Source organism: Mizuhopecten yessoensis, unplaced genomic scaffold (genome assembly GCF_002113885.1).
Source record: "Mizuhopecten yessoensis strain PY_sf001 unplaced genomic scaffold, ASM211388v2 scaffold10685, whole genome shotgun sequence".
NCBI classification, from domain to species: Eukaryota; Metazoa; Mollusca; class Bivalvia; order Pectinida; family Pectinidae; genus Mizuhopecten; species Mizuhopecten yessoensis.
The window spans coordinates 786,192-798,687 of NW_018408670.1; the positions used below are offsets into that span (position 1 = coordinate 786,192).

The 12,496-nt window shown below is 39.0% G+C and overlaps 1 protein-coding gene across 6 annotated transcripts in view; it reads right to left on the minus strand.

Annotated features, from left to right (window-relative positions):
* LOC110461813 (ras-specific guanine nucleotide-releasing factor RalGPS1-like) overlaps positions 1-12,496 on the minus strand; it is a 98,552-nt gene that overhangs the window by 68,014 nt on the left and 18,042 nt on the right. The window contains exon 1 of one of the 6 annotated variants that reach the window (XM_021515493.1): positions 7,735-8,477. The exons of the other annotated variants lie outside the window; for them this stretch is intronic. Coding sequence (XP_021371168.1) covers positions 7,735-7,773 — 39 coding nt within the window. The 5' untranslated portion in view covers positions 7,774-8,477. Of the gene's footprint in view, positions 1-7,734; positions 8,478-12,496 lie in introns of those variants that run through there. 6 annotated transcript variants of the gene reach the window in all.

Here is a 12,496-nt window from a genome sequence, read left to right on the forward strand (position 1 = left end):
TCAATCTACTTAGGGGAACAGCATACAAATGTCCTAAACAATCAATCTACTTAGGGGAACAGCATACAAATGTCCTAAACAATCAATCTACTTAGGGGAACAGTATACAAATGTCCTAAACAATCAATCTACTTAGGGGAACAGTATACAAATGTCCTAAACAATCAATCTACTTAGGGGAACAGCATACCATCCATGTTGTTGCATTGTGCTAATATTGTGTTATCTAGCATTTTCCTTTGATCCCTTTTATTATACCAAAATTAACAAACATTGTTAGTATAGCAATGTCTTCAGAAGAGTTGGTAGATAGCCCTGGATCATTATTACCCTTGGCTTGCAAAGATAGTAATCCACTAACCCAGCCCATTTCTGCTAAGCTCTTCCTTCCCTAAGTCTTTGACAACACTGTTTACTTTACATTCCATGTTAGGATATCCCCTTGCCAAAAGCCTACACTGCTTGAAAGAAGGGTTGGTCAAGGACACCACAGTAACAGGAGGGGAAAATACCAGGATTTGAACCCAAGACCTGTGCACTCTAGATGGACATTCTAGCCAATTGAGCAACCATGGCCAAATCACTGATAGTCATCTGGCCCAGTCCCGCTACACTTGTGTTTTCATTTTGACTTGCTAAAAAAAGAAATGAAGGTTGGTAGTATAAGCTTAAGATAGGTTTAATTTTATATTTTCTCAAAATACTTTTATAAAGATTATACAGATACACCATCTCTGATTTTAACAGTGCTAAGTTATTGAAAAATGGACTATTCCATCTTTTTGTATTGCAGAGTTATCTGCTCTTGTGAGCAGGTATTGATTGTTACGTCATTTGTTTGTGAGAGTAACATCATCAATTTTTGTGAAAACAACGTAATTTTCTCACACAAACCAATGACGTAACAATCAATACCTGCTCACAGGAAAAGATAACTCTGCAATACGCAAAGACGGAATAGAGCACAAACAAATTTCTAGCTAAGTTAGGAAAAAAACAAGCACAGGCTTACAGCATTTGTTGGTTAAACAGTCAACTTGGTGATATGTAAGTGTAGTAATACGTTAATTGAAGCATGTGAAATAAAAGTAACACAGAAAAGGTGGCGAGCATCAAAATAATATTTAGGGGATTCCCATGTGCTACTGGAATGGTCTGACATCAAACAGCTGAATACTAAGAAGAGCGAAGGATTGGCCAATATTTATTATTGTAGTGTACTGGTGACCTTGAGGTACCACTTTGTGTGTAACTTGACTTGACAGATCATAATAATCCTGACCAAACGATTGTAGATGTAGCTTATATATAATTACTCTGTAATGATGGACCAAATATTAGATCAACCACGGCAGACAGGAGTCTGGCTCTACCATAGACAAAGTGATCCTACTGAGGAATGCTCCACATGTAGAATACAGGGAGACAGCACAAAACAGATTACCCTATCATACCTTTTAATTTTTTCATAGCATGCAACTTTACAAACATCACACTTTTTTGTTACCGATCTCCTCCGAATGGCTCCATTTACAGGGACAGGAAACAGCAATACATTAAGTTGGCACATCTACAGATATGTGGTGATGAATTATATCATCTGCCTAGATAGCACCGCTGTAGTATTGTGGTAAGAACAGTCAGAATCTGCTGATGATAAACATACATCAGCTTTTTTAAGAAATGCCAAAATATGAAAACAAAGATATGAACTCTGTAACATGCAGAGATTTTGTATTGACAGATTGAGAGTGCATATAGTTGAAAATTATAAAACAAAATGGATGTAGAACAAAAGTCTTTTTATATTTTGGGAAAGAAAAAAAGTCAATGTTGAAATGATGCATGAATATACTTGCATTATTTAATGATGCTGTGCAATGTATGACCCAGACATCTGTTTAAGATGTTCATATTTAATGGCTTTGGAAATATGACCTTGGTTCAAAGGTCACATCACATCTTCAGGTCAAAGGCAACAATACCGGGAGGTATGATTGTGATTATGATTAAGCCAAAGGGTATAGTTATTGCCTGGACACACATTTTTAATATCTTTGCTCCATGATGCTGACCTTGGTCAAGGTTATCCCATACTCTCGGAATGATCACAATCCATTCCAAGGTCATAGAGTCATGGCCCAGACACCAATTTTAGACATCTGTTCTCCATTAACTTAACCTTGGAAATATAACCTTGGGTCAAGATCACAACATATCCTTGGGTCATGGGAAACACCACCACAAAGAGTGGTCGAAGTCCCTCCAAACCTTAGACACCATTGCGGATGGAAAGTAGGATGGATGTTCAAATTGACTTTCTTTTATGTTCTCGCAATAATAGAATACCCTGAGGTACGGTATAGCATGAAAATCTCCTGGGTATTTTCATTTGGTGTTTGAGCCATTAAGATAATTTTGTGCTACAAACTCTCCTGGATATATACCCCATAAAATCATTAAGAAGTGAAGTATTTAAACTAAGTGTTTTGTATTTTTATCTTTTTTGTGGTTCTTAAACAACCTTGGAAACAGCAAACGTTTCATGTTATGGAGTATCACTTACTGAAACATCTCATAAACAAAACTTGGTAAAAATAAAATGCAAGGCTCAGCAGAATGTTTTAGATTGAGATTTACATAACAGTGCAGATTACATAATGACATTTTGGTGAAAGCTATCACAAAGCACTCTCCTGTCAGACGTATCTGGTGAGGCTGGGTATCGATTGAACAGATTTTATGATACAGGACCCCTCTTGTTATGGGATACAAATGTGACAGGATTGGAACCGGATTTATAGTTCCATGTACATCAAAGTAAAGGGAAGCTCAGCCTGGGGGTCTGTCAGCAAGTTCTGTAAAAACTGATCCAATCCCAACGAAACAGCATTTAACCCAATGTAAAACTGGTCCAATCCCAACCAAACAGCATTTAACCCAAAGTAAAACTGGTCTAACCATCATCATCGTGCAGGCAAATGCTGGTACTAACACTGTAACAATGTATACCAATGGTATTTATCCTTTAACCCTAGGCATCCTGTATATATTAACCCTGTATCGATATTCACAATGCACGCACCATGCATGTATAGTCTCTACTCTGTTCCAATCATTATCAACCAGGCAGATTTTACTGTTTACATTATTACACTGTTCAAAACATAACCGGACTGTCACTGCTCCAATCATTACCAGGCAGATTTTATTATCTAACCCTTGACCGTCAATGCTCTAATCATAACCAGGCAGATTTTATTATCTAACCCTTGACCGTCACTGCTCTAATCATAACCATGCAGGCAGATTTTATTATCTAACCCTTGACCATCACTGCTCCAATCATAACCAGGCAGATTTTGTTATCTAACCCTTGACCGTCACTGCTCGGATCATAACCAGGCAGATTTATTATCTAACCATTGACCGTCACTGCTCCATTCATAACCAGGCAGATTTTATTATCTAACCCTTGACCGTCACTGCTCTAATCATAACCAGGCAGATTTTATTATTTAACCCTCGACCGTCACTGCTCCAATCATAATCAGGCAGATTTTATTATCTAACCCTTGACCGTCACTGCTCTAATCATACCCATGCAGGCAGATTTTATTATCTAACCCTTGACCGTCACTGCTCCAATCATAACTAAGCAGATTTTATTATCTAACCCTTGGCCGTCACTGCTCTAATCATAACCAGGCAGATTTTATTATCTAACCCTTGACCATCATTGCTCCAATCATAACCAGGCAGATTTTGTTATCTAACCCTTGACTGTCACTGCTCCAATCATAACCAGGCAGATTTATTATCTAACCATTGACCATCACTGCTCCATTCATTACCAGGCAGATTTTGTTATCTAACCCTTGCAATTTTGGCCGTCACTGCTCCAATCATAACCAGGTAGATTTTATTATCTAACCCTTGACTGTCATTGCTCCAATCATAACCAGGCAGATTTTATTATCTAACCCTTGACCGTCACTGCTCCGATCATAACTAGGCAGATTTTATTATCTAACCCTTAACCATCACTGCTCCAATCATAACCAGGTAGATTTTATTATCTAACCCTTGACCATCACTGCTCCAATCATAACCAGGCAGATTTTATTATCTAACCCTTAACCATCACTGCTCCAATCATAACCAGGTAGATTTTATTATCTAACCCTTGACAATCACTGCTCCAATCATAACCATGCAGATTTTATTATCTAACACTTGACCGTCACTGCTCCAATCACAACCAGGCAGATTTTATTATCTAACCTTGACTGTCACTGCTCAAATCATAACCAGGCAGATTTTATTATCTAACCCTTGACCGTCACTGCTCCAATCATAACCACAGACAGATTGATTGGTTAACTCTTGATTCACTTTGGTCCAATAATGTCTGTTGAAGCTATCATTATCCAACTCTTGACATACACAGAGCTCCAATCATAACCAAGCAACTTTTTCAGCCAACCCTTGGCGTACAATGCTCCTATGGTAAGCAAGCAAGATTTATGATCCAACCCTTGACATACACTGCTCCTATGGTAAGCAAGCAATATTTATGATCCAACCCTTGACGTACAATGCTCCTATGGCAAGCAAGCAAGATTTATGATCCAACCCTTGACGTACAATGCTCCTATGGTAAGCAAGCAAGATTTATGATCCAACCCTTGACATACACTGCTCCTATGGTAAGCAGCAAGATTTATGATCCAACTCTTGACATACACTGCTCCTATGGTAAGAAAGCAAGATTTATGATCCAACCCTTGACATACACTGCTCCTATGGGAAGCAAGCAATATTTATGATCCAACCCTTGACGTACAATGCTCCTATGGCAAGCAAGCAAGATTTATGATCCAACCCTTGACGTACACTGCTCCTATGGTAGGCAAGCAATATTTATGATCCACCCCTTGACATACACTGCTCCTATGGTAAGCAAGTAAGATTTATGATCCAATTCTTGACATACACTGCTCCTATGGTAAGAAAGCAAGATTTATGATCCACCCCTTGACATACACTGCTCCTATGGTAAGCAGCAAGATTTAAGATCCAACTCTTGACATACACTGCTCCTATGGTAAGAAAGCAAGATTTATGATCCACCCCTTGACATACACTGCTCCTATGGTAAGCAAGTAAGATTTATGATCCAATTCTTGACATACACTGCTCCTATGGTAAGCAAGCAAGATTTATGATCCAACCCTTGACGTTCACTGCTCCTATGGTAGGCAAGCAATATTTATGATCCAACCCTTGACATACACTGCTCCTATGGCAAGCAAGCAAGATTTATGATCCAACCCATGACATACACTGCTCCTATGGTAAGCAAGCAAGATTTATGATCCAATTCTTGACATACACTGCTCCTATGGTAAGAAAGCAAGATTTATGATCCAACCCTTGACTTACACTGCTCCTATGGTAAGCAAGCAAGATTTATGATCCAACCCTTGACGTACACTGCTCCTATGGTAAGCAAGCAAGATTTATGATCCAATTCTTGACATACACTGCTCCTATGGTAAGCAAGCAAGATTTAAACACTTGATTTACACTACTGGTCTAAGGTCTAATCATGACTGTTGAAGGTTTTATTGTCCAACTCTTGACTAACTGCTCTAATCATAACCAAGCAGCTTCTATTATACAACACCGGATTAGCACTGCTCCAATCATACACAATCAGCTGTCATCTTTCAATTCTTGAACTTAACTGCAGGTTTTTTGAGCCAACCCTCACTAGCCCTGCTCCAATCATAACCATGCAGCTTTTATTTCTTAACCTTTACATCCGGAGTCATAACCAAGCATCTTTTTTCAGATAACCTTTGACTATGCCTGTATCAATTTTAACCAAGCAGCTTTTATTTTCCAAACCTTAACTAATCCCCCCTAGAGTCATATACCCAAGCATTGTTTTCTAGACAACCTTTCACTATGCCTGTTCCAATAATAACTAAGTTTGTCATGTGATCTGATGATGGTGGGTTAAAAATGTACCAGTACATTTTGACAACCATATTGGGGCTGTCATTATAAATGTAGTACACACTAAGCATCAATTAACTAATTACACGTTTAAAATTTATTTCATGTTATAACAATGCAATTTCCCACGGTTTGTACTGATGTAAATCCTAATTCACACAAATGTTTTATTGTACAGAAACAAAATTTGTCTAAGGTTATTGATGGAACATGGAAAAGTTGGTGCATATATCAAGGGAGGTAGGTCCTTCTTGGTGGTCCTTCATGTTGTAATCTGACTTAATCATCATATGTTGTTGTTATCTAAAGTAAACTGCTTTGTGTTATTGACTCATTCCTTTCGAGAAGTTCACTGTCCGACAATAAAGGTACGTTATATTTACAGGATTGGCCCTCCACAGTCTACACGCCAACCATACAAGCCTTAACATGATACAGCATAATGCTACAAAAGCAAGAACGGAGAACAACTGTTTGTTCTGTTTGTTGTATGAGAGTTTGGCGAAGGCAGGTGGAAGCTAGGTTTGTATACAGAAACAGTTATCACTGAAGATCTGTAATTACTGCAGCACCACACAGATAGAACAGGTAGAGCAACCAGAAATACAAATACATGAGAATGGTATAAAACCAGCACACAGAAAACTAATTATGACGGTTTGTTACTCTTCCTAATAGCCAGGCCCGAGATAGCTGCCTTTGATGAAGTCATGGCTGGCCCCATGTATAAGTCATAAACCACACTAAAACACAAATCTGGCCCTCTGGCACAGTTATCTGTTACTATGTCAACAGGCCGCCCACCTTCTCCACTTAGTAAGGTACATCAAGGTACATCATACATCTGAACTCCAGAAAATCGGATAGATCTTTGTGTTGTTATAGTTATGATAAAGTAAAACCTCTATAAACATGTAAAAGATGTGTGAACTATTAGTGTTTTGGCTAAAAAATGTGATTCTATTAATAATAGTCCAGGTTGACTGTTTAATACTAATGACCTTGACCTTTCAATCATCACCCCCATTAGCAATCAGAAACCAGCAACATAATGTTAAAGAAACTGAAATTATAGATTGTTTAATGCAGAAACAGAACTTGATTGAAATACTACCTCAGCAACCACTTTAAGCAAGTTTGGCAGTGTAGACTCAATTGATGTCTATTCTGATTGGGCAAAAATAAAATGTGACTAAAAATGAACGGAATTTGCAAAGCAGAAAAAATCATACCCCATCCTCCAATAGGGAGGATTAATAGAATGATCTCATCATACATTACAACAGAGAGTATATGTACTTATTTTATTCTGCTTCCTGTCAAAACTAAGACTGTTGGTTAATTAGTCTATTCATATTGAGGACCCTGTACAAACAACTAACCAGTGAAACAAGTCTACAAAACAGGAACTAAACTGATATATATACCTATAATAATTGAGGAGCCATATCTCACAAAACCTTTGGCTTTAATTTCTTAATCGGCAGATGTTGCGGCTCTAAAATGGGAATCAGACTCTGGAAAAAGAACTTCTCAGTGTATCACATTCTTTGACTTGCTAAAGCTTCTGAAATTGGATTATAAATATACAATTTTCGTAGGTCAACTACTCAGAAGTTAAAGGTCAACTATTTAAAGAACGTAAAACCTGGCAATTATGAATTTGATAAATATATTCATAAAGAAACAGAACAATAGTTCAGCTATTACCTGTGATCGAGACCTCTTCAAATTTGGTGGCATATTCATCCAGTTGTTTTTACAGGGTCTACTGATAAATCCACAAAAGTTGTTCTAATGAAGAACCATAACAGAAGTACAATCCCACAGGTAAACATACGTTGATCTGCCAGTGGTGAACTCCTCCGGGGGAGCTAATACAAATGTACCCGGACACCACACAAAAACACGGCAAAAATAACAACCCGTCTTGTTGTACGTATCACACAAATTCAGCCATGTTATGTACAAAGTAAATTTGAAGCAATTACAAAAGTTGGCGAATTCTTAATAAATGAAATTTCTTTACATGTATGTAGTGACAAGAGTTTTCATATGTAAAACTTGCTTAGTTATACTTTGCACAGTTTCTGTTGGTAATGTCGTCTTTAATAGTTGATCACGTATTTCTATACCTGTCTCTGTACAGGTAATACAGGTAAATGTACCATTCACGTATATACACATACATGTGATAGTCTGTTGTCTCCCTCTGTAACTACCTACTTAGTACATTATACCTGTCCACTAACAGATGTGCCACTGAACAAATTAATAACACTATCAAAGCACAAACCAGAATATATGAATATCAATCAGCGAAGATTTTATAAGGTCTGATCATAATATGCTTCATAAAATTACCTAAAGTTGTAATCATATACATTTACTTGTAACAGAAGCTTGTTTGCGGTTCATTATTAAATATCTATTTTGGAAATAGAAATCGTGATTTATCCCTGTTGTGCTGACTACAAGGAATACTGGTATGCAAGCACATTAAAAACCTGATGTTACAGTTAAATCTACAAATCATCAGATCTTAAACAGATTTGTATAATTGAAATGTACATAAATGATTAGATCAGGTAAAAATTTACACTAATGCTAACACACATTACACTGAAAGGTACTGTATGAATGTTTAAATGTATGAGGGGAGCAGCTGATCGCTGGGCGAGGTAACAACCTTCAGGTATCCCTTTGGGCACAAGTACATCCCTGTATCTTTTGTATATGAATCTCACAATACAGTGTTGTCATCCTCACTTATGTCACATGCCTAACTAAAGTCTGCTCCAAACAGGGAGCTATAGGAAATCTTGTTTACATCCAACAAGTCAGGAAAATGCACTTCATTCTGTCCCCAACAGGGGAGCTGGTATTGCTGTTCACATCCAGCTAGTCAGTACCTTACTGATACACACAACACACATCATGTACAATAAAATGTTGTGTCAACCTGTCAGAAGAAATACATGTACATTTCCTTCAGATTAAACCACTCCACAGCTATATGTTGTGTAGGAGACAGTTACACATCCGTGATTCTCAAAATATACGAAGGAAAAATGTAGAAATAATTTATACTTCAAAAAGTATGCTATTAGGAACATCCATTTTTTTTACGAATACATCAAAATAGTAAACCACAGGACGATCGTTTGATACAAAGACAGGTGCCAGACATTTAACGACCAAGAGATTTGAGCTTCACCCACGTCTTCACGCCAGACACACACAAATGACACACTTCATCTTCCTGGGTTGACGACAATGGTTAATGACGTTTTCTGATCCTTCGGTAGGTAATTATCACTTGTTATATAGTGCTCAGAGCTCATTCGATTCCCCCGATACCTCTTAAATCATGCAAACCAATACTGCATTACTGTGGGACACTTCCTCAGGATAGAGCCTAGCTAATTCACTGAGTGTTACAGTGCTGTCCCTAGTCAGCCCCCCCAGTCGTCTGAACATCACCAGACAGAGCTGGCCCTCCACACAAAGCGATCAGAGCCCCCGTCCTTATAATCAATACATCGTCACATGTCGATAACACCACATCCATCCGCCCATCCGAGGGTTTGTTAGGCAGTGCCCAGAATCCACAATATCTTAATTTCCAGACTCCCCAGAGTCTGTCCAATTTCAGACTTGGCTATTAATACAATCTAAACGACAGCTGATGATGAAAACAAAAATCTAATTCTTTTTATAACTGAAGCAACCAATTTATGTATTATCTGTAGCTTCTATCAAATGGATGAAGAAACTACAATGGTAGCGGCTGTTATATCTGAAATACGCTGCTGGCAACTGTTTTACATTTGTCAATTTCTCTTCCATGTTTATATTTCTCACACAAAAATGCACCATTTTAATATAGAGGAGCAATGATGGCGTTTCATTGTAAAAGTAAATTTAGCAGAAAACAGTTTCATGCCACTGAATAGTAATGTCATTTGTAAATGTTCTCTACTAGAAAACATCCAACCTGCTAGAGAACAAACAAATGATGCGATTTTTATTGGTCACCGGTTAAAAGATTTCTATCTCATTGTTATATCTATCATTGTAAGTGATGACAACAATCACCTGTCCATCACCCTGACAGTAATCCCTCTAGGAGACATCGAGAGGGTGTAAGAAAGGAGACAGTGTAGCACCCTCTCAGCCTAGTTTGTCCTGCTACAGATTTGATCAGATTTGTTTTCACACGTTCGGTTGTTGTCCACTGCGGAGTGGGCTGATCAATACACTGATCCTTTGCCTTACCGGAGACCAGACGCGCCATCAGTCTTTTGTCACGCGCCCCTGGTTCCCGAAGCGCTGTCCGCAACATTTCATCTCATTAATGAAGCAGACAGGACAACATCCCTTTCTCATGTGCCCATAAACATTGAGTTTTTAACCATTGCCAGTTTACTTATAGCTTGCTGGATGCTGTCATTAGGACATCACAGCTAAGTGAGGATATAAAACTTTTAGGGAGCACTGCAGCAATAAAGGATGCAGAGGAACTGTAGACAGCAAAGGAGACAGAGGAGCTGTAGACACCAAAGGATGCAGAGGAACTGTAGACACCAAAGGATGCAGAGGAACTGTAGACCCCAAAGGAGACAGAGGAACTGTAGACACCAAAGGTGACAGAGGAACTGTAGACACCAAAGGAGACAGACGAACCGTAGACACCAAAGGAGACAGAGGAACTGTAGACACCAGAGGAGACAGAGGAACTGTAGACACCAAAGGAGACAGAGGACCTGTAGACACCAAAGGATGCAGAGGAACTGTAGACGCCAAAGGAGACAGAGGAACCGTAGCCACCAAAGGATGCAGAGGAACTGTAGACACCAAAGGATGCAGAGGAACTGTAGACTCCAAAGGATGCAGAGGAACTGTAGACGCCAAAGGAGACAGAGGAACCGTAGACACCAAAGGATGCAGAGGAACTGTAGACACCAAAGGAGACAGAGGAACCGTAGACACCAAAGGATGCAGAGGAACTGTAGACACCAAAGAATGCAGAGGAACTGTAGACCCCAAAGGAGACAGAGGAACTGTAGACAGCAAAGGAGACAGAGGAGCTGTAGACACCAAAGGAGACAGAGGAACCGTAGACACCGAAGGATGCAGAGGAACTGTAGACACCAAAGGAGACAGAGGAACTGTAGAAACCAAAGGAGACAGAGGAACTGTAGACACCAAAGGTGACAGAGGAACTGTAGACACCAAAGGAGACAGAGGAACCGTAGACACCAAAGGATGCAGAGGAACTGTAGACCCCAAAGGAGACAGAGGAACTGTAGACACCAAAGGTGACAGAGGAACTGTAGACACCAAAGGAGACAGAGGAACCGTAGACACCAAAGGAGCCAGAGGAACTGTAGACACCAAAGGAGACAGAGGAACTGTAGACACCAAAGTCATTCATCAAAACTTATCTACGATTTGATGGCTGCCCAAAAATAAATTGAGAATATCTTTCCCTGAATATCTGCCAAACATAAAATCATTCCCTAGTTAAATTGAAGATTTTTCTCCTTTTGGCTGTGATCACTGGTATCATCTGACATCCCCCGAGAGGTAGAGTGTCTGATATAGAGTGATGGGCAAACAGCTCTCAATGTGATCACAATTATGTGTTATGGACTGGAACCATACAGACTGTAACTTAACTCACAATAACACACTTATACAAAATGAAACCATGCTCTTTCCGACAGAATTAAGTGGAATAAGCAGTTTACTGAAGATTGATAAAGTGCAGAAATTTTGCAGATCAAGATAATTTAAAAAAAAACAAAAACTTTAAAGGCCAAGAAGTGCCTAGGTTTATGACATATAATTCCTTAGAATTAAGCTTGCTTTGTAGACAGGCACATTTAGTGTATAATGCAAATTAAAAAAATCCATACTGAATGCTGGGTCACTGTGCCACTATACAATTCTGGGACCAGTACACAATACAGGGCCCACAAAGGGTCACTTAGGCACTGTGTAAAGTATAGTCTGAACTACATGTCAGAGTTACTGTACAATACAGGGCCCACAATAGGTCACTGAGGCACTGTGTAAAATATAGTCTGAACTACTATCAGAGTTACTGTACAATACAGGGCCAACAATAGGTCACTGAGGCACTGTGTAAAGCATAGTCTAAACTACTATCACAGTTACTGTACAATACAGGGCCCACAATAGGGCACTTAGGCACAGTATAAAGTATAGTCTGAACTACTATCAGGGTTACTGTACAATACAGGGCCCTCAATAGGTCATTGAGGCACAGTGTACAGTATAGTCTGAACTACTATCAGGGTTACTGTACAATACAGGGCCCACAATAGGTCATTGAGGCACAGTGTACAGTATAGTCTGAACTACTATCAGGGTTACTGTACAATACAGGGCCCACAATAGGTCACTGAGCCACTGTGTAAAATATAGTCTGAACTACTATCAGGGT